We start from the raw sequence: 27,128 nt of genomic DNA on the forward strand, positions 1-27,128 counted from the left end.
TCCTTTCCCTTTCCTTTTTTTTTTTTTTTTTTTACATCATATTTCTAATCTACTTATCTCAACAGGCATCCTTTTGGGCTTCAAAAATCTCTCTTTCTTTGTTTTCCTTTTTTAATGTGGGGGCCCCCTGTTGATGGAATGTTCCAAGATCTTGGCTTCTCTAGTCTTCATTTGACTTGTTATCATCTGTATCACTGGTACTGTAACAAAGTATCAAAAATTGGTTGGCTTAAAGTAACAGAAATGTATTGTCTCAACTTATGGAGGTCAGAAGTTTGACATCAAGATGTCAGCAGCAGGGCTGTGTTCCCTCTCAGCTCTAGGGGAGGGTCCCTCCTCCCCTCTTTCTAACTTCTGCTGGTAGCTGGCCCTCTGTGGCTTTCCTTGGCTTGTAAATCCAGCACCCCAGCCACATGCCATTTTTCACTGCATGTCTTCACATCACCCCCTCTCTGCCTTTGTGATTAAATTTCCCCCTTTTCATAAGGACACCAGTCAGTCATATTAGATGAAGACCTACCATAATGACCTCATTTTAACTTAATAATCTCTGTAAAGACCCTGTTTCCAATGAAGGTCACATTCGGATGTACTGGGGGTTAGGGCTTCAAAATATCTTTCATGGGGAGCACAGTTCAGCCCGTAACACCATCCATGTGGCCGTTCCTCCACTGCTTGACGTGAATCCACCACTCATGGCCACTTCATGTGCATGGGCAGACATCCAATGTCCTGCTCATCATTACGTGCTGACTGTTCCCTCTCTTCTCGAGAGCCTTTCCCTGCCAGTGTGCAATCACTTGAGTGGCAGGTGTTTGGAAGTTTCACGTGGAGGATTCCTCCCAGGGATGAGGAGGTAGGCGCGGTCAGTTCTTGTGTGTCATAGCCCTCACGTGCACGAGGACCCCTGGGACAGAGCCACCAGCCCCCACGTGCTGAGCCTCTGTCCAGCCAAACCCCTGTCATCCATGGTCTCCTCTCACAGTCTGGCTTCCCAGAGAACATTTGCAGGCACCTTCACTTTTACAGTTTCTTTCGGGCTTGTTCCTCAGGCTTTTTAGTAAGTCAGTTCTGTTGAGATTAGACGTGTTGGTTTTGCCACCTCTGCAGCGGTCTGCTTGCCCTGACTGCTCCTTTCCACATCAGAAAGTTGTTCCTGTCTTTCTGGCTCATTCAACAAGGGGAAGGTCCTCTGCCATCATTCAAGGGAATTTTGCTTAATCCTAGAAAGAAAAGCTTGGGTTTTATGTTGCCCAAGGATTCACAAATACATTTGAGAAGATTCTATGTATTCCCCATCCTCTTCTATTCCTTTTTAAGTTTACTTATTTATTTTGAGGTGGGGGGGAGCATGTGTGAGCAGGGGAGGGGCAGAGAGAAATGGAGGGAGAGAATCCCAAGCAGCCTTCGTGCCGTCAATGCAGAGTCCGATGTGGGGCTGGAAAACACGGACCATGAGATCATGACCTGAGCAGAAATCAAGACTCAGACGTTCAATCGGCCCACCCACCCAGCTACCCCTCCCCCATCCCGTTTTAACATGGGTGTCTTGATTGAATAGACTAATTCTATACGCTGCCTTTTTGTGACATTCCCTAACATCATGGAGCTCTAGTCGGTTACCTCAAGGGATTTATAGCCTCCAGGAGGGAAGATTCTTACACGGTCAACCATAGATCACAGGTCAAATGCTGCCAACTGGCGGGAACGATGAGTTGGCAACACAGGGAGAAGAGGTATGAATTCTGCTCTGTGGGCCCTGCAGAGACCAGTAAGGATGTAACATTGAAGCTCGACTCTGGTGAGGCTGTTCTCCACCTAACCAATGGCGGAGGCACTCAGCTCCCTTCCCCCCACCAACCTGCGACCGTCAAGGTTAAAAGCCAGGCTGAAAGCATTGCAGACCACAGCCCCCCACTTATCAATTCCCTTGCTTCTACCAGTAAAGGTTGCACTGACATAAAAGCAACCATAAGTGATATCATGCGGGCCACTGGCTTTCTCACTGTGACACTTTATGTCTGGTGGCTTCAAGAAAGATTGTGTAAAGGCGGGATTGTCCCAGGCAAGGAGGTCTTCCATACACACAGAAGCACCCCAGACATCACTGTCCGTATTGAGCCATGTCCTTACATACATCTAGCCCTTCTTGATTCGATCCTAATCACTAGCACTGTCTCAGGAAGCAGGTTTCTAAGTCCTCACACTGCACCTTCTGGAAGAGCAGTACCTCCTTCTCTTTGGCCCGAATTTTTTTTTCAAAATTTTTAAATGTTTTATTTATTTCTGAGAGAGAGAGAGAGTGTGTGTGTGTGTGAGCAGGAGAGGGTCAGAGAGAGAGAGAGACAGAATCTGAAACAGTCTCCATGCTCTAAGCTGGCTGTCAGCACAGAGCCCGACTCAAGGCTCAAACGCACGAACTGTGAGATCATGACTTGAGCCAAAGTTCTTTGGCCCGAAATTTAAAGGTCTCGTGCTTGAGGACAAACATGAGCCCATCTCTGTCTGTTTGTTCTGGAGTGGGGGTGCCTTAACCACGGCGTCACTGGTGAATTGTTGGGGGGTCTCCACATCCAGCTGTCTTTGATGTTGCAATTCAAAGTGCATGGATTTCATTATGCAGTTGCTGGCTTCTGTCCCCCAGAACCTTGTTTATTGTGATCCTGCCTGGACTAAACATGAATAAGTCATGAAGGCTTCGGGGCCTTATCTGGTTTGGTTTCCAGAGTGATCTTCGCCCTGCATGGGTTAAATTCCTTTCTCCATCGTCCTGTAAATGCTTGGCCACCCTGTAATGTTTGTGTGCCCAGATAACTTTTGTAAATGAAAGCTTTCAAACCCACCCAAGGCCAGGTAGAAATCTCACCCATTTATTTTCAGCTCCCAAGCCCAGAAATCTTTTCACAAGGATATTGACATTCTGAGTGTGTTTTCCTGTTTTCGGACTTCTGCTTTTTCTGAATTCTCTGGGAGCTTGACTTTAACAGATTCCAACCCTACAGAAGCTGTCTGGTGGGTGTAAGACCCAGAAAGAGCTCGATTTTAGGAACTGCCAGCATCTGCTTCCCCCTCTTCCTCGTGTCTGGAAAATTCAGTGGCACACAGCCACTCACTTGTTACTGATGATTTTCTTCTGTTAGAACAGGGCTCCCAAAAAAGAAGCACATGCGGTTTGCCTACAAGTGTTCTTTCTTGGCTTTGTGGTCAATATCACCTGCTCATAGTCCATGAAGACCAAGAAACCCATGAGTTAGGGCGACCAGCTGCACATTGGGGACACACACACACACACACACACACACACACACGTCTGCCCTTTAAACTATTGGTTCCATCTGGCAAGTCCACATCTCTCATCTGCCCCCGTGCTGACAGAATGGTCTACACGTTGCGGTACTCAGCAAACATTACTAAATGTTCAAATGCAAGTGAAGCAAGGTGGGGTCCCTGTCATATAATTGGAGGCAACGCAGACCCTAGTTGGGGATAAGGAAGGCAGTCCTTGCACCAAAGCTTGCACAAGTACTAGGATTTGAACAGGAGGTAAGAGAACTGCGAATTCCAGTGGAGAGAAAACGGAGCGGGGCGCAGAGCCAGGAGGAGGCTCCTTGCCCCCTTCATCATGGTGGCAGAGCAGAGCGTGAAGGCAGAGGCCAGCCAGCCAGGCCTGCAGAAACTTAGATCCTTGAGTGACCTCACGACACCCACTGTCAAAAGGAGGCCAGTTTTCTGGGATAAGTTTCTACAAAACCTGTCTCAGCACCAGGCCCATATGGCGTTTGCCATGGTGTCCAAGCATCACCAGACAATGCACGTTGCAGGGGGACTATTGGGAGCCCCAGCAGCCCTTTGGCAGATGGGACAGGCCATTACTGACAGCGGGGCCACACTCCTGTGGTCCCCACAGCCCACCTAGGAATTTCAGTGTTGGGTCCACTTTCTGAGCCCTGTGGTTCATTCACGAACAGGCCATTTTGGTGCTTTAATTGGCACTTTTTCCCTGGCCTTGAGTCCTCTGCCCTTGAGAGCACACCCCACCGCCCAATTTCTTCTACCTACAACAAATTATTAACTACATAAGCCCTCTGCCAACAGGAATGCAGAGGGCAAGCAGAGGGCGGGGAAAAGACAGTGAGGCGTAAAGCTGGAGAGTGGGTGCGGAGCTGCCCAGGGAAGGAGCTCAGATGTCCTGCTGCATTCGTGGGGGCTACGGGGAGGCTGGAAGATTTTGAGCGGACCTTGACATTTTAGGATGACCAATCGGGTTAGAGGTGTGAAAATGGATTAGATTGCGGTTCTTGGTGGTTTGATTCCTGTCAGTGCACATTTATTTGGTGTCTGCTGCATGCTAGGTATGCTGCTGACCTTCAGAGACTGTCGGTCAAGGCGCTGCACGGAGGTGCATGTGGGTCAGGTTCTGGACAAGCCATACCTGCTGGCACATCAGAGATGACCCTTGGTTTGAGTTAGCGCAGTACAAAATGAGCAGGCAAGTTCATATAAGGGGACTTGAGCCATTCAGAGCCCAAGACGATATCCACATCCACCACAACTTGCCCAAGGCCCCCACGTGGATTGAGGCAGACACAGGGCTCCAAGTCTCATGAGGTCAAGTCCCTGTTCTTTATGCAATTATAAGTTGCAGCTCTGGACTCCTGGAATGTGCGAGAGATGCAGGAGATGAGATGCGGGAAGGAGATGGCCAGCGTCGGGGAAGAACACCTAAGCTTATCTGCCAAGGATGTTTAGTGCATTTGTAGCATAAGTAGTTCATGTCATAGTAATAATCTGAGTCATTTCTCTTTTTCATTTAACTTTTGATGGTCCTATAGTTTTACATATAAGACTTTCTATAGATGCCTAAGATTTATTGTTAAAAATCAAATCCAAAACCAGCCTCCTCGTCAGCTTACATATGTTTGGCTGCTGTTTCCATTCAAGTCCAATCCACTTGATATTGGCTGACCAGACTGGCCACACAGGGTGAGGGGAGAGTCAGACTGCACTCTGGGCCCCCTTGGCTTCATGTCCAGCTGTCTGGGCCTGGGCCTGGGACCTGTGTGTGTCCAAGAACCCAGGAATAGGAGGTAGCCAGGCCATTGGAGGGTCTTCTTTGACTTGGCATTGCAAGATATGGTGACCTTCCTCCCAGCCTGCTCCTCGGTTGGCTGTCTTGCTTATCCCAAGGCTCCCGGTAGGCAAACACTGTCCCTCTAAGCACATAAGCCAGACAGAACCCTGGGTCTAGAAGTAACTTAGTCATCATCTGATCCAAACCACTTAATTAACAGATGAAAGCCAATAATACCCAGACAAAGGGTAGTACAGTTATGAATTATGGAAAGATCAAGGAGAAGTACTTGTGGCTGGATTTGAAATGAAGGCATCAGGATGCACTCATGTGTAATACAGAGCTGTGTTGGATCGATGGGCTGAGAGGCAGTGACACCCCGGTAGCAGTGGGTATACCTAACACCAGATGCTGGTTTCTAAATACCATTTTATGCTAAAGGGAATCAGGGCTGGTTCCAGGGCTGGGGCTTGGAAAGCACCAGAGGAGACTGGAGCATCTTACTTTGCCAGGAAGTGAGGAAATGCCCAAAACATGTAGGGACGTGTCAAAGGAACACAGAAGCCCCCTTGATGGGACTCCCACTAGCCAAATTGGGGGTGATCTGAGCAGCAAAAGAAATAATGATAATAGTTATTGCAACCCTTTGAGTAAAAAAAAAAAAAATAATCCATGAGTCCATATTGATATTTAAAAGGGTCAGGGAGACGCCCTTCTGCACAGAAGAATGCCAGGTAACAAGTGTAGAAGGAATGATCCTTTTAGAAAAATCACTGCTTTGCAAGCATCATTGTACTGAGTCAGGCCAGGATCAACAGTGGACGCTGAAATCACTGAATGAAATAATGTAGGAACACAAGATATTCACTAGTCTCAGAGTATCACCCCACAGACTGCTCATTGGTCATAAAGAGTAAAATGCACCTTTACAAAGGAGGGATCTGATGGGCACTGCCTTCAGCAAGAGGTCAGGCCCGGCATCACCAACAGGGGAATAACCAGACATCAGTTGCCCTCGGGTGGGGCCCGATTGATTGGACTCCTCATTGTCTGAGATTTTTGCCAAAAATGCTTAATTTGAATCTAAACATTAGGAAACAACAGAGTAAATTCAGATTGTGGGGTATAATACGAGACAACTGAAATGACTTGAAAAATTGCAATGCCAATGTTGCAAATGACATTAAAAGCCATGAGGACCCTTCTAGCTTAAAGAAAAGTAAAGGGACATGACCAATAGATGCAATGTGTGATTCTTGACGGGATCCTGGATCAGGACATAAAATAGTTATACAAGTTATTTCTGGGACGGCTGGGACTATTTGAATGTGGACTGTGGATTTGATAATACTGTTTTGAGTTCGTTCCTTGAAAATGATAAATACTTGATGGTCACGTAGGAAACTATGCTTGTTCTGCAGAGATACATGCTGAAGTATTTAGGGGTGAAGTGTGCCATGATGGCGATAATTTACTTGGAAATGATTCAGCCAAAAATGAAAAGTGTCTGTGGAGAAAAAGGAGAGAAAGCAAATGTGGTGACAGATTAACAGTGGAATCTAAGGGTAGGGCATTTCAGGGGTCCTCGCTGTATCCAAGTTCAGCTTTTCAGCAGTCCTGAAATTTTTTAAATTAAAAATTGTTGGGGGGGGGAACAGTAATGACAATAGAAATAGCAATAGAGTGACTTGTCTTTTTTAAAAAGTTAGCTGACGTTAAAACTCCATTCTTTTGACCCAAAGTCCAATATGTCATCACCTGTCCCTCTTCATCCACGTGAATGGAGAGAGCGATAAGACAGACAGAGACAGAGTTCTTCATCCCCTGGTTCAAAGACCAGAGCTTTCGCAGAGTGTAATAGACAGACCCTTTCCAATCCTGACAGCTCAGCTAAGGAGATAAAGACAACACATAGCACCATCTAGTGGCCACATAAGGAAATCTGCCTGCTATTGCCAATTTTGAAAGCAAATTTACCCCATGTTGTTATTGGTCTTCCCGCCATGGGCTTGGTGATTACATTCTCCCATTTGCCAAGCACTGATTTTTGTTTCTTTAATTTCCTCATACGCCTTTCCAGCTGCTTTGGAGAAACAAGCCCAAAAGCTGATTTCCTCCTCCCTGCCCCCTGCCAGAAACCTAACTGAGCCCCAAATGCTTTGATAATCCAGAAGAAAGAGAAAAGCCCTGTCCGTGTGTATTTAACCAGATCTCTTTTTACTGCCAGCAAGCTGCTGGCCTTTCTGACTCTCTCTTGTGGAAATAAACAAAGACCAACCCAAGGAGGAAAGCAAAGGCGATTTATTCAGAGCTTGCTTTAGGAAGGGAGTCAACTACGTTCGCTTGTGTCTTGGCAGAAGAGTGAGAAAGCTTTATAGTGGGGAAAAGGGAAAGCCTTGGGTGTCCCCCAACTGGAGGCTGCCAATGGGAAAGCTGGAGGCAGCTAAATAGAAGGGGGGGGGTTCTACGTGTTTGGTAGGGGGAGCATTTTGACTTTCTCTGGTCGATTGAAGTTGGACATAGGGCCAAAGTGAAGCTGTCCATTATGATCTGACTGCTCCAGAAGCTATTGCGCAGCTTCCTGGATTGATGTTAGCCATGGAGGCTTGGCTTCCTTTGAGTTTGGCTTAGAGCAGGCTGGCTTCCTGGGCTGGTTACAGGGAGTGAGTTTCCTGGGAAGGTTGCCGTTTGTTGTGGGTCCAAGTTCCATATTTTATATATGGCCTGGCCATTGTGTATTCAGTCTCTCTCTCTCTCTCACTCTTGGGAAGCAGCCCATCCACAAAGCACCAAACGCAGGGCCTGCTGTGTTGCAGGCAGTAGCATCTCTAATCACAGGGAGGCCCCTGGAGGGAGGTCAGAAGACCTTCAGCCTTCTTCTCCAGTCTGGGGAGGCTCCTCTAAGTATGCTGCCCTGTAAGAGGCAACACGTGCTCCCTCTAGAGGCTGGAGAATGAGGTGGAGTCTTGCAGAGATTACCTGTGAGACGCAGGTGCAGATGGGAACAGGTACGTCCCCAGTGCCAGCTACAAGCCGGCCAAGATCCTGACATCTGGGGACTCCGGCAGACTCACACATGAACAAATCATTGCTTCATCCCAAGCCTACGTTGGCCGTGGGCTCACCATCCAAGGGTGCTTTTCTCCTTTCTCCAAATCCAGGCGCTTCGTGTGAAATGGTCCCACCTCAAGTTGCCCTGGGTGGATCTAGACTGGCTCATTGACATCTCCTGCCAGATCACGGAGCTGGACCTTTCTGACAACTGCCTGTCTTCCCTCCCCTCCGTCATCCCCTGGGGACTCATCAACCTCCGGAAGCTGAACCTCTCCAACAACCACCTGGGGGAACTGCCTGGCGTGCAGTCATCGGATGAAATCATCTGTTCCAGGTAGGTACTCGGCACATGCAGGCCCCCTGGAGTGGGGCTGGGGACGTCCGCACCCAGTCTCCAGACCTGCCCTCCCCCTACACGAGCTCTCTGAATGTCCTTTGTGGTTTTGAAAACAAACTCTCAGGAATGGGAGAGAAGTCCTGCCTGCCCTTGCACAAGATCTGAGGAGTAAGGCCTCCTGACTCCTTTCGAGGGGAACGCAGAGAAGTCAAGAGGGGTGGCTTGTCTGGCCCACATTTACACTCTCACTGGTGGCCATGTGGACCTGCCTGCCCGAGATATCCAGTCTTGGGCTTGCACACAGGAATCAGAGGCCGCTGAGATACTGGCTGGTGGAAGGTTTTCAGTCCACCTCCCAGAGAAAGTCAAGTGGGAAGGGCCTCATAGAAAGAGTTAACAGCAGGTAGATGGTGTGGGCAGCTCCTGGTCTCCTTTTTTGGGGAGGGGGAGGAGAGCTTGGGAAGAGGCCTGCACCTTCCCCCTGCAGCGCAGTGAGCTGTGGAAGGACCTTACCTTCATGGATGTATTGATGATACCTACCTGCAAAGCCTCATCTTCTAAAGGACTTGGGCCTTCGAGCTATGACTCGAAATGAAGTTAAGGGAGAATATTGCAAAGAACGTGGGGTCAGACATAACCCGTGAGGAAGAAGGCTGTACACAAACATTCATTTTTATTTATTTTTATTTTTCAATGTTTTATTTATTTTTAAGACACGAAGAGACAGAGCATGAGCAGGTAAGGGGCAGAGAGAGAGGGAGGCACAGAATCTGAAGCAGGCTCCAGGCTCGGAGCTGTCAGCACAGAGCCTGACAGGGGGGCTCGAACCCATGAACTGTGAGATCGTGACCTTAGCCAAAGTCAGATGCTTAACCGACTGAGCCACCCAGGCGCCCCGAGCACACAAACATTTAAAGATCAAGTGGCATCTGAGCGGGGATCAAACCAGGGTCCAGGTGCCTAAAAGCACTGCTCTGTGGCCATCCAGGAGGTTTCAGGGCCCCAGCTTCCTTTGCTATCATATATGGAGAGAGGTCTGCATCCCAATCAGTCAATGAGACCAGGGACCACCAGAGACAGCTGATTTTCTTTGTCTACACGGGACGTGGTAACGATGAATTCAATGAATACAAATCCCACCACTGCATTTTCTTTTTCTTTTTTTTTTATATTTTTATTTATTTCTAGGAGAGAGAGAGCGAGAGACAGCGTGAGCAGGGGAGGGTCAGAGAGAGAGGGAGTCATAGACTCTGAAACAGGCTCCAGACTCTGAGCTGGCAGTCAGCACAGAGCCCGACGACGCGGGGCTCGAACCCGCGAACCGCGAGATCATGACCTAAGCGAAAGTCAGACGCTTAACCGACTAAGCCACCCAGGCGCCCCGCACCACTGCATTTTCAGTGCACACTCTTCGGCTTGTTGTGAGGGGAAAAGAGAAACACGTATACAGAGACACACAAAACAGTGGTGCTTACCTCTTTGCTCTGATGCCTTGACTCCCTTCTTCCCCAACCACAGGCTCCTGGAAATTGACATTTCCAGCAATAAACTGCCCCATCTCCCACCGGGGTTCCTGCACCTCTTAAAACTTCAAAAACTGACAGCTTCAAAAAACTACTTGGAGAAATTATTTGAAGAAGAAAACGGTATGTTATATCATCAGTAACCTGACTGACTTTGTCGTGGTATTCTTTTTTTTTTTTAATTTTTAAAATGTTTTGTTTATTTTCAATACAGAGACGATAGAGCATGAGCGGGTAAGGGGCAGAGAGAGAGGGAGACACAGAATCCAAAGCAGGCTCCAGGCTCTGAGCGCTCAGCACAGAGCCTGATGCGGGGCTCGAACTCACAAACTGTGAGATCATAGCCTGAGCCGAAGTCAGACACTTAACCAGCTGAACCACCCAGGCGCCCCGTGGTGTTCTTCTTGATAGGACCTTTTTTTTTTTCTTTACCGATATATTTATTTATTTTTTCCCCCTAGCCACTAACTGGATTGGTTTGCGGAAGCTGCAGGAACTCGATATTTCTAACAATAGATTGACGGAACTCCCTGCCCTTTTCCTTCATTCTTTCAAGTCACTCAGTTATCTGAATGTCTCCAGAAATAACCTGAAGGTGTTTCCAGATGCCTGGGCCTGCCCTTTGGTTAGTATTGTACCAGAAATCGGGAAGGGCTGGTCATTACCCAGGGCTCTCTCAGTGTGCTCACTTGCGCCCCTCGGTGGCCACACCGGGTAGTATCACTGCTGTTCCCCTCTTACAGCCGAAGAGTGTCTCAGGCAGGTGGCTCACCAGGCCCACGCGCCTGGCTCCAGGCTTGAGGTTCGTGCCATGACACCCATAGAACTTTCCACAGTCACAGCTTGCATGTCTGGTGTAGGAAGACTTCTGGGGGGCACAGTTCCTTTCAGAGAGCTGTCAAATCAGAATAAAGAAGGGAGGCAGAAATCATCTGCCTCCACGGCACTGCCTGTTACATGGTGTTTCTGCTTCTGGGGAAGTTTGCTTGTTAAAACGGATGGAATAGCATAAAGAATATTTATATTTTATTGCTGTTGGTTTTAAACCAAGAAATTCTCCTTCACTAGCATTAACATTCTGGTGGGACCATATGTGTGTGGGAAACGGGCTCCTCTCTAGGGCATGGTCCTGAATCATGCCATTATCTCCAAGGACAATGGGCCAGATGTTCTAGAATGAAGGGAAAGGGCTATGAGCCACCTTCATCTCCCTCAGGAAACCATTCCTGTCCCTTCCTTGGAGCAAAGGGACAGGAAATGGGACAATGACAGTTTGTAACCTTTTAACTCCATGGCGCTTATGACAGAAGCTTATTGTAGTATTCTGATTTTTAACATCAGATTTGGAAACGGTCTTGCTCATGGGCCCCACGTGCTTGAAAAGCTAACGACTCATTCTCTTTCTTGTCAAACTCTTAGAAATGTTGTCGAGCATCCAAAAACAGCCTGGAATCTCTACCAGACAAAATGGCCATCTTCTGGAAACACCACCTCAGGGATGTGGATTTCTCAGAAAACGCTCTCAAAGAAGTCCCCCTGGGGCTTTTCCAGCTCGATGTGAGTCTAAAAGGCCCTCTATTTCCCATTTTCAGCTTTTGTGAGGAAATCGCTCCACCTTGCAGCGCAATCTGTATGCTTCTCCTGAGCTTCTGGGACCAGAAAAAAAAACAACAACAGTTGAGCTGTCAAAAATGTGCATGTTTATGAGCAAGGATTGGGAGGAAGTGAGCAAACTGAAGACAGCTATGTGAAGGGGAAGGGAGAGCATGAGGGTTTATCCTCCAGGACTCTTCAGGGTGAAAACTGTAAGCACAGCCCAGCACCGTCTGTCTGACCTGCTCTGTCTCTGTCCTTCCCACGCCTGCCCCCCACCCCAACCCCGGTGGGCCCCCTGAAGCCCATGTGCACAGAGAGGGAGCACTGCTGGGCAAGGCCTTCTTGCCCCCGTCTCCCTCTCCAAAGGCGGCGGAGCTGGAATTCCTGGAGATTAGAAGTTTCTTTGGATGTGAATTCAGGAAAGTGCCTTTTGCCACAGTTCTGTATCTCTCCCCCACCCCAACCCACCAACACGGGGCTGCTTTTGCATCTTGGGGTGTTTGCAGATCCTGTTTCCACTCCAACGAGAGCCCCTAAAGGCCTAGAGCACAGATCCTATTTATCTCATGGCTCTGGGCTCCAGCCCCAGGCTGGAGCCTGAGAAGTGTTACAGGAAGGCGTCAGGGCCGCCCCTGGCAGAGGGCACAGGCCTCAGCCCCCGTCCTGCCTCAATGGCCACCTGAGCCCCCCCAGGTTCTCCTGCAGGGAAAAGTGAGGGGACCCCGAAAGGGCCAAGAAGGCACCTTGCATCTGGGTGTTCTCAGGGAGGACGGCCATCAGGCCTCAAGTGCAGGGGTGTGCACGTTTCGATGGGGGCCCTGATAGGGGAGGACAGGGGTCACTGCCACCCTCCGGGGCACCCCCCCTGCCCCCCGCCGCCCATGCGCTCAGTCCTCGGCTCCAGCTCCGCCCTTGGGGGAGAGCCTCTGTGTCAGTCCCCAGCTCTGGGTCCCTTTCTTCCCGCCAGCAGCTTGCCGACTCAGTTTTCTGGTTCCCACCAGGGCCAGAAGCGCAAATCAGGAGGGGAAAGAACTCTGTCTGGAACCTTACTACTCGGCCTGGGGGATTTCGCATTTGCCCAAGGTCTTCCCCTCCAGATGGGGGTACTGGGAAGCCTTGCACGACTTCCAGTGACAAGCTGGTTGCCATGATGGGCGGGGGAGGGGGCGTGGGCTCCCTTTGACAAGGGAAGAGTCAAGTGCATGGAGTGCAGAGTTTAAAGCAGGTAGCCTGTTCACACTCCTGAGCCACCACCATAGAGGACAGGATAGTTGGTGTTCCTACTGGTGGCATCAAGAAAGGTCACAATAAGGCTTGGTGGCTCAGCCGATTAAGCGTCCCCCTTTGGCTCAGGTCATGATCTCATGGTTCGTGGGTTCAAGCCCCGCGTCAGGCTCTGTGCTGACAGCTCAGAGTTTGGAGCCTGCTTCAGATTCTGTGTCTTCCTCTCTTTCTGCCCCTCCCCACTCGCACGTTGTCTCTCTCTCTCAAAAATAAACATTAAAAAACATACAAAAATAAAAAGAAAGAAAGGTCACAATCTGCTCCCTGTAATCTCAAGTGAAATACATTAGAGGTCCAAGGGTACAGTCTGTGCCCCTCAGTGACTGGTGGGCGGTGGGAGGGCTCGGGTCCAAGTAGTCAGCTGGGGGCACCTCAGGCACCTGGCCAGCAGAGGGCGCCCGGCTGGGGCGGCTGTTCTCTGTGTCCCTGCCATCCCACCCAGCAGGGGCATCACCTGAGGAGGTCGCAAGAGGCCATGGCATCCAGCACTGTGCTGCACCCCCTCCCCGTGGTGTGATGCCTCTGCCTCCCGCCTCCTCAGCATCGGCTGCGGTTCCCAGGCCAGGCCCATGAGTAACTGTCACTCTTGAGAAAGCCCAACACTGAGAAGCACTTGGACTCCTTTCATTCTGAAATTAACTGCCTTCCATTGATCTGGAGGGAAGGATTGTGTATAAACTGTCCTGTTTGCTGTGTTTGGTATAATTTCATGAGTTCTTTGTGTGTGTGTGTGGCGGGGGGCGGGGGGGGGGGGGGGGGTGTGTGTGTACCATCCCACAACTGTGAGATCATGACCTGTGCCGAAATCAAGAGTCAGACCCTCAGGGCGCCTGGGTGGCTCAGTCGGTTAAATGTCTGACTCTTGATTTCAGTGAAGGTAATGATCTCACAGTTTGTGAGTTTGAGCCTGGCATTGGGGTCTGTGCTGGCAGCACTGAGCCTGCTTGAGATTCTCTCTCTCTTTCTGCCCCTCCCTCCCCCTCTCAAAATAAATAAATAAATAAAGTTAAAAATTTTAAAAAGAGTTGGACGCTGAACTGACTGAACCACCCACATGCCCCCAATATAATTTCATGAGTTCTTTTTTTTTTAATTTCATGAGTTCTAAGAGACTATTGAGCCCCACACTCTTGGAATCTTTGCAAAAATGAATCCATTCTAATCTATTGGCTGCATTTTGTCAGGGAACTGACCTTTCTCTTCAGTTTCTGCTCCCTTTGGTGTTTAATGGTAACTTTGCCTCTCTCTCCCTCCCTCACTGTCTCTCTCTCTCTCTCTCTCTCTCTCTCTCCTTCTCCCTCCCTCCCAGGCCCTCATGTTCCTGAGGTTACAGGGCAACCAGCTCATGGCACTGCCTCCTCAAGAGAAGTGGACCTGCAGACAACTTAAAACCCTGGATCTTTCCAGAAACCAATTTGGCAAGTAAGCATGGGGTCTCTCTACCCTGGCGAGTTCTAAACTGTGCATGTATCCGCAGTCAAGCCGCCCCCTGGCCTGGTGCCTGCACTGGCGTGTTAGGGCCGCCATAGCAAAGAACCTCAGGCTGGGGGGGCTCAAACAACAGACGTGTATTTCCCCATGGTTCTGGAAGCTGGGGTCTGAGACTAAGGTGCCAGCAAGGTTGATTTCTCCTGCGGCCTCTCCCCCTTGGCTTAACTATAACTACCTTTTCCCTATGTCTCACATTGTCTCCCTGTATCCTAATCTCTTCTTAGAAAGACACCAGTCAGACTGGATTAGAGTCCATTTGTATGACCTCATTTTAATTCGTGCACCGCTTTAAGGACCCTGCTTCCAAATACAGTCACATTCTGAGATCCTGGGGATTAGGACTTCAAAACATAATTTGGAAGAGGGCACAACTCACTCAAAACAGTGTCCTGCCATTTCAAGTTTTAAAGGCTCCTGGAGACTGCTCTCATGTCGGCGTCAGCCTAACCTATCACTCCGTTCCAAAGCTTTGGCCAATCACCAGCCCAAATGCACATCCAGTGAATAAGAATCACTCCCAAAGCTGTGTAATAAAACAGGAAAATCTGAGGATGAGCACAGCTGGCCCTTGGGGCCCTGGAGACCAGCCTGCTGATTTCAATTGCTGAAGCCCATTTCTTAGCAGAATTAACCCCCCAAAGAGAGCCCCCTCCCCCGTGAGAATGTGTAATTTCCAACCACTGGAAAAGGCCTTCCTGAGAGGCACAGACATGCTCACTCATGCCTGAAATGGAGAAGCTCAAGAATGGAAATCGCCATTGATCATGCCAATGTTTGATCACCTCCTTTAGGGTTTTTCTCCCCCCCCCAAAGACTTCTGAACATCACTAGTGCAATTAGCAGACAGGGGCTGTGGGTGCTTACGTAGCAGCGGCAAGGGGCCCGAACACCCTGCTGATTGAATTTTCTCCCTTATCTCTACATGGCTTGGCGTTATAGAATCACAGCAAAATAGTAATGTCTTTGCCATGCTTTCCTCAAAATCTGACGTTTTTTTTTTTTTTTTGGCCCCTACAGAAATGAAGACGGACTTAAAACCAAACGTATTTCCTTTTTTACCACCAGAGGGCGCCAGCGTTCTGGGACGGAGACAGGTGTGTGTGTGGCGGTGTGGGCGGAGGAGACAGCTGGGCGGGTGTTCCCTGCTCCACCACAGGAGGTCGCCCTTGCATGGGCGTCATCTCTCCCCGTTTGGCCTACAAGTATCCTGAACCCCCTTTCCTGCTTGCAGTCCGATGAGACTGGTAGCTGCTGAGTGGATGGCTCTGCCGTGAGCGATCACTACCCTAGATGCCGTACATGTGTTAGAGCCTTTCTTGAAAGCCCACAGGTGAGGCACGAATTGGGGTTCTCCGTTTTGTAGGTGAGGAAACTGAGGCTTCCAGTGTGTTGCATTCTGCTTAAACTTCCATAACAAAGCATAACTGGGCAGCTTAGACAATGGAAATTTATGTTCTCACAGTTCTGGAGGCTGGCAGTCTGAGATCAGGGTGCCAGCACGGTGGGCTCCTGGTGAGAGCCTTCTTGCTGTTTTCTCGCAAAGACAGACAGACTGACTGACTGAGCCCGCCGGTGTCTCTTCTCATAAGGGCACTCATCCCATCCTGGGGACCCTACCTTCATGACCTCATCCAAACCTAATAACCTCCCAAAGGCTCCGACTCCAAATATCGTCACTTTGGGAGTTAGGGCTTCAACATACCAAAGGAGGAACACAGTTCAGTCTCTGGCACCTGGCTGATGTGGTCCCATGGCTGCTCAGTGACCACCAGCTTTCAGCCCAGCACCATGGGTCCCCAGCCCCAAGGTTGGGAAGAGCAGCACTGGGAAGTCCTTACTGCCACACGGTAGCATCCACGTGAAGTCCATGTGGCCACACAGTCACCCCACCCCCACCCCCGCATGGTGTCCTGGCCAGCCTGAGATTCGGGGGCGGGGGGGCGGGGGGCTTAGGGTCTTCCCCCCAAATCATCAGAAACAGAACTTTTCCTACAGTATTTTTACCAGTCTTAGAACCAGACCAGTTCAGCAGACAGTATTCCAGGAAAACCAAATTTTTCTCGTTTCATTGTCTTCTGTGAGGTATGGGGGAAGGTGTGAACCTGTCCCTGGAGTCACTCAGCCAGCGCTGTTTTTTAACCTGTAAGCTAAGCCTTCCAAACCTAGCGGTGGCTACAGAAATATCCCTCAGGGTGCTGTCCCATAGAACAGGAACGAATATTTAGGTCACTGAAATGTAACATAATGTTCTTCTTTGACTTGATTTGTGTTGGCAAGTGCTTTCAGCACAGATGGTGTAAGGTGGGGACAAGAACGGCCAGAGGCCAAGACACATTTGCAGGAGGTGACCCAGGCTGTCCACCTGTTAGGCCTTTTGATGAACTGATATGTGTGTATATGTACATATACGCATATATAGCAGTCATGTACGAGTATGGGTGTTTACATATGATTGAAAAAGTAACATGTCATCTGTGGAACAGACCGAAGTAAATATAGGAGTTTAGTATATGACAAAGTTGGCATTTCAATTTAGTAGGGGAAAAACGTTTGATTGTTTTAAGACTGTGGTGTAACTGCCTGTCCAGTTGGAAGGGGAAAACTCACAATGCAGGAATCCCTTCCTTATATCAACTATAACAATTTCCATGTGGATTTCAGATTTAAATATAAAGGAAAAGAAAACAATAAACATTTAAGAGAATATATGTATAATCTTGGGGTGGAGAAGACCTTTAAAAACTACATGGGAAATCCAGAAGTCTTTAGAAAAAGGACCAAAACTTTGGGCTTTGTAAAAATATAAAAGGTTTGTTCAGTAAAAGGCATCATAAACCAAATCATAATGCAAACAGACAAGAAATGTTTGCAACGCCAATTGTGGCAACATAAATTGAGTTAAGTCCCTGATATACAAAGACTGCTTACAAATTGGTTTTTCTTTTAAAGACAACTCCCCCCGCAAAAAAAAAAAACAGGAGAGGGCAATGGATATAAACAGTTTGCAGAAAAGGGAGTCCAAATGGCGCCTGTAACAAATGAAGAGGCCCTGAACCAAGTACTGGGGACACACAATTGGGAATTTCATAACTGGTCCTTTTTTAAAAATTTTTAACGTTTTTATTCATTTTTGAAAGACACAGAGAGAATGTGAGCAGGGGAGGGTCAGAGAGAGGGGGAGACACAGAATCCGAAGCAGGCTCCGGGCTCAGAGCTGTCAGCACAGAGCCAGATGCGGGGCTCAAACCCACGAACCATGAGATCGTGACCTGAGCCAAAGTTGGACGCTCAACAGACTGAGCCACTCACGTGCCCCTCATAACTGGTTGTTTTTTAAATGAAGGGCCTTGGGGCTTTGGAAATTGAGTCTAGACACAGGGATTTCACTCGGAAGGAAGGAGAAACAAACACTTTCTTCTCATCGATGCCCAAACGGGATGATGATAATGCACGAGAAGCATAGCAGGGCTGCGTCTCAGTCGTGCTTCCATTGCTGCGGGTTGAGCCTCGTGCATTACGAGTGGATTAGAAAGGTGTCTCCAATTTAGAAATGCAGGCCTCACAGGAGGAGGTGGGCCCAACACTAAGCAGGACCAGCTGCTCCCTTGTGAGGCTCCCAGAGCACAAGGCCAAAGGCACACCATGAGAAGCACAATGGTGCGTGCGCCAACATTCTGGAAAATGACCTTGCCGGTGGCCCCTCAGGAGCCTGTCTGGGGAGCTGGGTGGGGAGGGCCACATGGCCTGGCAGTTTCCCTGGCAGAGGTGGGTCGTAGCATCAGCACATGACAAAGACCTCTTGAGTCTCTAGATTTCGTCTCAGGAGTTGAGGCCCACACCTGGGATTGCAAATTCTCCCTCAGTGGGGTGATTCTCTCGGGGCTGTGGATCCTTGGGTAAGGAATTATCTATAAAAGATAACTTGTTTGCAGATGGAGAGTAGAACTCCGAGGAGATTTATGTACGTTCAAATAGTCATGTTTGTGCAGCGGCCTCGTCCAAAAATAATTTGGACGGCTGTTTTTACGGTAAAATTCAGACCAGCGGAGTCATAAATTACTTATGAATAAATAATTACAGTTCATAAATACCTCAGGCCATGCTCACGCAGCCCCGTTTCCATAGTTTCTGCACCGGGCCGGGCACGCCGTGACAGGTGCTGTCAATGCAGTGGTAATTGCTGATTCCATCCATCCATTATTTAGAGAGGCTTCGTAAACACCAAGGTCAAACTGGAAAATCGGAACTCACAGAGGCCAGGTGTTCAGAGTGTGTTCTCTGAGAAGTAAGGGAGTCTTTCTCATTGTTGTGTTCTTTCAGCGTGTCTTGGGGCAGGCTGAAGTTGATCATTCTTTTTCACTGGGGAGAAAGAGTCCTCTTGAGCATTTTCCTATGTCCAAAGCCAACTCTTTAAAAAGCATGTCGGGGCCGCCTGGGTGGCTTAGTTGGTTAAGCGTCCGACTTTCGCTTAGGTCATGATCTCACGGTTCGTGGGTTCATGCCCCGCGTCGGGCTCTGTGCTGACTGCCAGCTCAGGGCGTGGAGCCTGTTTCAGAGTCTGTGTCTCCCTCTCTCTCTGACCCTTCCTTGCTCACACTGTCTCTCTCTCGCCTAGAAATAAATAAAACATTAAAAAAATAAATAAAAAGCATGTCGCACCTTTATTTCTAAAGGAGCCACTGCGTTGAGTCCCCCCCACCCCCGTGGCTGCTGACTGGGTGGGGTTTCTAGGCGCTGCTTTCAGTATTATCATCTCTCCCAGAATATTCTCTGATGCCAGGTTACCCCCATTAGCATTGATACCACGGCCACATGTGTGGAGGAGAGCCAGAGCGCAGGGAGGAAGTTGTGATCAAGGGCAGCGGAAAGTCGCTTTGGCCCAACAAAAGAATCCCAGCTTCTCTATCTCGCTTGGCTGGCAGAGGGCCGGAAGAGAGGGCTTTGGGCCGGTCTTTTATCTTGAGTTCTCAGAACTGGAGCTGAAAGGGACCCTCAGGGGCCTGCAGTTCTGTCCCCCTCCCTGACCAGGGAGGATAAGGCACTTCAGAGATCCTACTAGAAACCTAAGCCTCTCATCCCCATCAGCGTGCAAGTTCAAGCTCCCTGCCATGGTCTTTCTCCACTCCCACCCTCCGGTGCCCCTGGGAAGAGCACATGTGACATGATTTTAATGGGAGTCTGCTAATTAGCCTAATTAATGAAGTCGCTTAAATACCAGACAGCTGGCTAGTTTTTCAGAGAATGCCATCTTAGGAAGCCTAAAAATTGAGCCGATCATGTTATTTTCTAGTTGCCTGGCTCTTTTGTAATTGAAGAGGTAATGCATGTCCATGGTAAACAGAATCTTTGAACAGTGCCAAAGGTGTGGAATGGATATCCAGCGTCCTAGTCATCCCCTGCCCCAGAGACAACTACGGAATTTGCTGTGTCTCAAGTAACAGATATGTTTGTGTCTAATATACTTGTAAGACATGTATGTGCATACGTCCCTGTGTATAACCACATGCCTATAGCAGCACGTAACATGCACACACGTGGGTGGTGTGTGTGCATATGCTTATGTTATAGAGCACACTTACGTACCTGTGTGCCTGTGTGGTGTGCACATAAATGACACTAGCATATACGTGTGCAGATAGCACACGTACATGTAACATATGCACACGAATGCATGGGTGTGTATTTGCTCACATGCCTGCACACATTCTTGCGGCTCCCAAGTTAAGCCTTCTGGATGCCTGATGCCACTCCTTGCTTTTCAGTTCACCAATAGCTCTTGAGTATCCCTTCATGCCTGCGCGTGTAGACCTGCCCCGTGCTTTGTGATAGTTGAACCCTATCCCATTATTCATTAGCCACCCCCCTTGGAGGGGGGGGGGAACATGTAAGCCATCTTCTGTCTTCGCTGTTACAAACGCTGTGCCGTTGAGTGTCCTGTCTTTGCGACTTTGCACACGGGCAACAGTGTCTGTAGGACCATTCCCTCGAATTCGAATCCCTGGGTCAGTCAGATAAGCACCTGATTCAGATGGTCTTGCCCAAAATGCCCTCCAAAGGACACACCATTTTGTGCAGGTACCCGGCCAGTATTATCTGCAAATATGCAATCTGCTTTGCGATTTCTTTGCAGTCAGCGTACTGGAATTTCCGACTTTCCTGAGTGAGTCTTTGGAAGTCCTTTGTCTGAACGACAATCATCTGGACGCAGTCCCCTCCTCGGTTTGCCTACTGAAGAGCCTATCAGAACTCTACTTGGGAAAGTGAGTACCCAGCCAGAGCAGCCACACTGGCTCTGCCGGCCCGGGGAGGCAGGGTGTCCTGCTCCCATCTGAGGACACAGACACAGGGAGACAGAAGCCATCTAGGTACCAGGAAGTAGCAGGGGGACTTTGAGAACCAGACTTAGTCAAAGAGGTGGGGGCTGGGGGGCAGGTTGGGCAGTGATGCCCTGATGCATCTTTTGCTACTTGACTCAGTCATAGTGAGAGGAACAGCTCCTCATCCTTCCATTTACCAGATACCTACTGCTAGGCTCTTNTTTAAAATTCCGGTTATGTTGCCTTTTTGAGAAGAGATACTAGTGATCTTTATGGATCATCGTAATACATAGAAGAGAGGTGGACATTGGGGGAGAGAATCCAGTTCTAAGCCACAGGGATTTGCAGAAGACAAGGCTCCCCTTTGTACCGCTGGCTTCCCAGGGAGAAAGACTTTGGAATTACTGTTTAAATGGAACGCGAGAAAGCAGGGGCCCAAGATGTCGGGCTTGGGATGCAGGGCCCCAGAGGCTGACAGGCTGCTACGTGTGTGTGTGCATGCGTGCGTGCGTGTGTGCGCATGTGTTCTCCCATGGTGTGTGTGTGCATGCCTTCAGCAATCCTGGCCTCCGTGAGCTCCCTCCAGAGCTGGGGCAGCTGGGTAACCTTTGGCAGCTGGACATTGAAGACCTGAACATCAGCAACGTGCCCACGGAGATCAGAAAGGAAGGTAGGGCTTCCTCAGCACTGCCCCCTGGGAAAGATGACTCAAGTCCACTTGTTAAGAACCTTGGGGTGGAAGCAGCTTGGTGTAAAGTCACCTATGGGTGCCTGGGTGGCTCAGTCAGTTGAGCGTCTGACTTCAGCTTAGGTCATGATCTCACTGTTGTGGGTTCACGCCCTGCGTCTGGCTCTGTGCTGACAGCTCAGAGCCTGGAGCCTGCTTCAGATTCTGTCTCCTCTCTCACTCTCTGCCCCTTCCCTGCTCATTCTCTGTCTCTCAATAAATAAATAAATAAATAAATAAATAAATAAAAAATGTAAAATCACCTAGAAAGTGATTGTGGCTGAGCACAGCAGTATTGCCATTGATCACATGATGGAAGTATCGATGGTCCTGTGGGCAGAAAGGTTATTGTCTTTACAACCTTGACTTGGGACTCCACTTTTGGGGTAATTAGTATCACACCTTCTCCCCAACTTGCCTATTAGAGCACGTGCAAAGTGTTCCTTCACGACAGGATTTTGCTGTATGTTCTCGCCTGTGTGCCCACAGTGTCTACCATCCCCGCTCTGTGATTTTGCGTAGGCCCCAAAGCGATGTTGTCTTACCTGCGCGCTCAGCTGCGGAAAGCGGAGAAGTGCAAGCTGATGAAAATGATCATCGTGGGTCCTCCACGCCAGGGCAAGTCCACCCTCCTGGAGATCTTACAGACGGGGAGGGTCCCCCAGGTGGTGCACAGCGAGGCCACCATCAGGACCACCAAGTGGGAGCTCCAGAGGCCAGCTGGCTCGAGAGCCAAGGTCAAGGATGGTTGGCGCGCAGAGTCCCCATGGTGGGAGGGAGTTCTCCCGGGCACCTTCTGTCTCCGCTCCAGAGAGCCTGGGATTTTCACAGCCTGGTGTCTGGGGCCCAGGATATTTACGGGGGCTGCTGTGTACTGTTTCAAAGTTCCTGCCAAGGGCAGTAAATAATTTCTTAATAATTTCTTAAACTTCATAGTTCTGTTATAGTTAAGTTGAAGCTTCGGGCCAGTGGTTCTTACCCTTGGCCATCCGTTAGATTTCTTTGATGAGCTTTTGAAGACAGTGGTGGCCAGGCTTCGCCACTCCTGGCTCTAAGGATTGCAATTCAAGTGGTCTGGGGTAGCTGCCCCCCAGAGCCGAGAGCAAACTGCTGCTACAGACAGTGAGATGCGGCAGCACCTGCCCCTTGTGAGGAGGCTGAGAATGCACCCCCTGGAATGAACACACTGTCCTATCTGACACTGGCTTTCACCCCAAGTTCTGAAAAGTCTTGTTTTCAAGCCCCTACCTGGTGAACCCGTGAATCATCTTGTTTTGCGTTCAGCATGAGACAAAGGAGAATGAAAATTGCCTTGTACTTGAATCAGACAAGAGAGCCTATAGAAGGATGCAGCGGTAGAATATCCCAGAATATAGAATGCAGAACTGCGAGCAGCAATGCGGGGGAGGAACGCACACCTGGAACGCCTCCCTCACCTGTCGAAGTTATTTGCAGTCACAGGGGCCACTCAGGGACCCAGGTGCAAGGAGGCCACTCGGGGGAAACCTCGGGGCGTTGTGGCCAGAGACTGCATGATTTCCCCACCCCTGCCCCCGCCCCCAGCACAGCGCCAACCAGAGACAGGTTTTGTTTTAGGGCCCTTTGTACAAAGTCACTTCCCAAGTGGGAAATTCCAGTTCGGGTCGTTAGGCAGTTAGGCTGTATGTTTTAACAGACTCAGAAACTGGTCCTCTGAGGAGCAGAGTCCCGCCTGTTAGTGCCAGAACAGTAAACAATACCAGCCCCTCTACCACCCTCAGAAGGTCCCAGGAGTGAATCTAACTACCTTATGTTCATAGGTTCACTAAAATGGCCAGGATCTCTGGATTCTCCCCTGGTTTTTTAAGCAAATCTACTCAGTATCACTTTCTCCTGGCCATTCTTTTAGCAAATGATTGTCTGAGGTCTGAGAGGTGAATTGCAGTTTCCATTTTTCCTGTCCCTTGACCCCCACTTCCTTTCTGCCATTATTATCGTTTCCTCTCCTTCAGTGGAAGGACAACCATCTGATCTTTCACATGCCGAGCCCCGTAACGTCCTGTGTGTCTGGGCCCTCCGCCAGTTTAGAGCAGCTGGCCATTTTCGTTTCTTTGCAAAAGCAGGTCAGCAAGCCTTGTCTTGGAGGCCAAAATGCAGCATCTTGGAAATGATTCTTTGCTACAGAAAACTGCAGCCTTAGCTGGTGGGGCCAGACCCTTAGCTCATAGAACGATAGAGAAACCACCGTTTACACAGCCTTTCCCGGCAGCACTACAGCTAATCTTTTGTTTGATTCCCACATCGGGGAAGCTTCCCATCATCCTTGGTGGGCGCCGCCCTCTGGCCTACTCAAGTCCGGGGGCCCATCTCCTTGGCCTCGCCCTTGCACAGATGGAGGTTAAGCCTTGGCGTGGGCGCTGACGTCAGCACGGGGTTCCCAGTCTGGATGTCTCCTGACTGTCTGCAGCAGACACAGAGGCTGGACAGTGCCCCAGTGTTCTGCAGAATCAGGTGGACACAAACGGGAGCCAGCCATCCAGGGAGGGCCTGCCCCACCCCCCTGCTCTGTCAAGGGTAGATGGAAGCTTCTAGAAGTCCACCTCCACACTGCTGGGCACTTTTCCCTCCCTTGGGTTACTGGCTTCCTGAGACAAACAGCAGGAGGGGCAAAGCCCTTCCACTGCTGTGCCATTTTTAGGCCCCGAGCCCAGCATCTGCAGTGATCAGTTCTCTCGATCTGATTGACTATACAGCCTTGGTTCCTAAATGCCTCCTGTTGCTGCCCTTGTTGCTCAAGCAGGTTGAGTCCGTGGAATTCACCGTCTGGGACATCGGTGGCCCTGCCAGCATGGCCACCGTCAATCAGTGCTTCTTCACAGACAAGGCCCTATATGTGGTGGTCTGGAACCTGGCGCTGGGGGAGGAGGCCGTAGCCAGCCTCCAGTTCTGGCTGCTCAACATCGAGGTGAGGAGGCACCAGCCAGCCCTGCGGTTCCCAGTCCTCAGGGCATCACAGGGGTCCACCACCTCCCTGAAGCAGCCCCTTTCACTGAGAAAAAAAAGAAAAAAGAAGAAAGAAATGGTCCGGGGGAAACACTTTGCGTTTGGGCAGGTTTTTAGGGGACCCAGGATCCTAGGTCACAGTGAAACACTTAAAACCTTCCTCAGCCAGGGGCACCTGGATGGTTCAGTTGGCTAAGCGCCCGGCTCTTGATTTCAGCTTGGGTCCTGATCTCGTGGTCACGAGATTGAGCCCTGCATCAGGCTCTGTGCTGAGCATGGAGCCTGCTTGGGCTTCTCTCTCTCTCTCTCTCTCTCTCTCTCTCTCTCTCTCTCGCTCGCTCGCTCGCTCACTCTTGCTGTAAAAAAAAAAAAAGCAAAAAACCTCTTTAGCCAGATGGTTGGTGGTGCTCTTGTAAAATTTTCTTCTACCTCAAGTTTAAGAGCCCCCCACCCTTGAACCCAAAAGGAGAACAGAGCTCCCCTCCCATGAGAAAAGGTGATGAGAGCCTGGATTCAGGCCACTGCCCCAGGGAGATGACATGCTGGCTGGAGGGGTCAGAAATCCAGGCCCTCTGGGGTGCTTCTTGGAACCCCTCAGTGCCAAACAGGTTTTGCAGAGAGGAGTGCAGGTGCCCCCCTGGGTGCCATCCAGCATCAGCTCCCCCATGCACCTGGGAGCTGTTTCCTGGTCCCTTCGTGGAGCAGAAGGCTCTGAAGCTCAGCCTTGGGGTTCTCTCTGGCAGGCCAAGGCCCCCAATGCTGTGGTGCTGGTGGTCGGAACACACCTGGACTTAATCGAAACCAAATTCCGAGTGGAGAGAATCGCAACCCTGCGCGCCTATGTGCTGGCGCTGTGCCGCTCACCCTCCGGGTCCAGGGCCACGGGCTTCCCGGACATCACCTTCAAACACTTACAGTGAGTGTCCTGCTCACTCCTACCTTGTCCCTGAGGCTGTGGCTGGCGCTGCTGCTTCCTCAGGTGTCTGTCTTCCCTGGGGACACTGGGATCTGCCTGCAGGGGGCTCCCAAGAGGGGGACTGGGCTCCTCTGGGACCCCTTCCAGGCTCAGCCCCCAGAACAGACTCAGCCCTGGGGAGGGCAAGGAACCGCTAGAGGACTGTCAGGGCAGAGCCTGGGCATACCCACTCCATGCTTCCTTCCTGGTCCCCTCTGCCCCTGTGGCCAGTGCTGAGTGTGCACGGCCCCCAGGGGACCAGGAGATAGGAGCTCGTGCACCACGCATCACATTTGCTGATCTCTGACCAAGACTGACAGGTCCTGGCCCTCACATTGGGACTGAGTGGTCCTGGCCAGCGCCAATGAGACTGGTGCCCCAGGCTTGTTACTTCTCTCACCTTCTGACCTTGGACTCACGACAACCCTGTAAGTTATAGGGATGGTTGTGCCCACTTCACAGATGATAAAACAAGCCCAGCAAGTGAAGTAAGCATTCTCTCATAGGAATCAAGTGTGCGTTACTAAAGCCCCGCTGATGTCTCTTGGGTTCCCTCACTCTGGGTGCAGTGCCGCGGACCGTGCTGCAGGGGGCAGCCTGGGGGCAACTTCTGCCCCACTCAGAATGTGGGATCTGGCTGATCCTGATGCAGCGTTTCAGGAACTCTTCATGTGCCCTTGAGTACACCCCTGAGTCCTGGGTCTGGGCCAGACACATGGGTCCACATCAAGTCTGCTCCTTTCCAGCTTGTGTCCTTAGAGGTCATCTTGCACCCATGGGCCTCACTTTCCTCCTCTGTCAAATGGGCACACTCAGACAGAACTCCTAACGCGTTGTTCCCAGAGAGACCCGGATACATTTTTCTGTGCCCACCTTTCATGAGCTCCCTTGACTTGCCAGCATTAGGGACAAAACCTGGGGAAACAGACACTGCAGAGCTTATCAGAGGGTCAAGAGATGTAATGAGTGACTGCCTTCTGTGTTACACTCGCAGCGAGCTCTCCTGCAAGAGTCTGGAAGGCCAGGAAGGGCTGCGCCAGCTGATCTTCCATGTCACGTGCAACATGAAGGACGTGGGCAGCACCATCGGCTGCCAGAGACTCGCTGGGAGGCTGGTGGGTACCTGGCGTTTCCGACGGAATCCAGAGGGGCCCCTCCGTTTTCGTTGGGAGTCCGAACTTCCCTCCCTCCCTGCTGTAAAACACAGAATGCTGGGTCCGCAGGTGCTGTGCGAGAGCAGTTTTCCAGGGGAAGGCAAGGGGCTGGGGCAGTGAGAGAAGAGATTCACCTGGGGGAAGTTGGCGGGGCGGGGGAGCGCCGGGGCAGTTGAGTCGGTTAAGCATCTGACTCTTGATTTTGGCTCAAGTCTCAGGTCATGATCTCATGGTTGGTGAGTTCGAGCCCCACACCCGGCTGGCAGTGTAGAGCCTGCTTGGGATTCAGTCTCTCTCTCTGCCCCTCCCCTGCTTCTGCGTGCTCTCTAAATTAAATACATACATACATACACAAACAAATACACAAACAAGCTTTTTTTAAAAAAAAATTACCTATTCTGGCCTCAGGGGCTGGTAGGCAGGGCTGGGCGGGCTTCAGGACCTGAGGGGCCCAGCCACCCACCTGTCCCCCAGATCCCCAGGAGCTACCTGAGCCTCCAGGAGGCCATCCTGGCCGAGCAGCAGCGCCGCAGCCTGAGCGACGATGTGCAGTACCTGACGGACAGGCAGCTGGAGCAGCTGGTGGAGCAGACGCCGGACAACGACATCAAAGACTATGAGGACCTGCAGTCGGGTG

The 27,128-nt window shown here is 50.3% G+C and overlaps 1 protein-coding gene across 1 annotated transcript in view; it reads left to right on the forward strand.

The window, feature by feature from the left end:
* Positions 1 to 27,128, forward strand: part of LRRK1 (leucine rich repeat kinase 1) — a 123,370-nt gene that overhangs the window by 60,651 nt on the left and 35,591 nt on the right. Inside the window, exons 6-18 of the mRNA XM_077762395.1 lie at positions 8,233 to 8,459; positions 9,981 to 10,108; positions 10,447 to 10,610; positions 11,405 to 11,542; positions 14,175 to 14,287; positions 15,374 to 15,450; positions 20,487 to 20,616; positions 21,231 to 21,343; positions 21,923 to 22,137; positions 24,180 to 24,344; positions 25,126 to 25,298; positions 26,332 to 26,452; positions 26,966 to 27,125. Of these exons, the coding sequence (XP_077618521.1) occupies positions 8,233 to 8,459; positions 9,981 to 10,108; positions 10,447 to 10,610; positions 11,405 to 11,542; positions 14,175 to 14,287; positions 15,374 to 15,450; positions 20,487 to 20,616; positions 21,231 to 21,343; positions 21,923 to 22,137; positions 24,180 to 24,344; positions 25,126 to 25,298; positions 26,332 to 26,452; positions 26,966 to 27,125 (1,924 nt within the window). The remainder of the gene's footprint in view (positions 1 to 8,232; positions 8,460 to 9,980; positions 10,109 to 10,446; positions 10,611 to 11,404; positions 11,543 to 14,174; positions 14,288 to 15,373; positions 15,451 to 20,486; positions 20,617 to 21,230; positions 21,344 to 21,922; positions 22,138 to 24,179; positions 24,345 to 25,125; positions 25,299 to 26,331; positions 26,453 to 26,965; positions 27,126 to 27,128) is intronic.

The sequence above is a fragment of the Crocuta crocuta genome, unplaced genomic scaffold, assembly GCF_008692635.1.
Source record: "Crocuta crocuta isolate KB4526 unplaced genomic scaffold, BGI_CrCroc_1.0 scaffold93, whole genome shotgun sequence".
Classification (NCBI taxonomy): domain Eukaryota; kingdom Metazoa; phylum Chordata; class Mammalia; order Carnivora; family Hyaenidae; genus Crocuta; species Crocuta crocuta.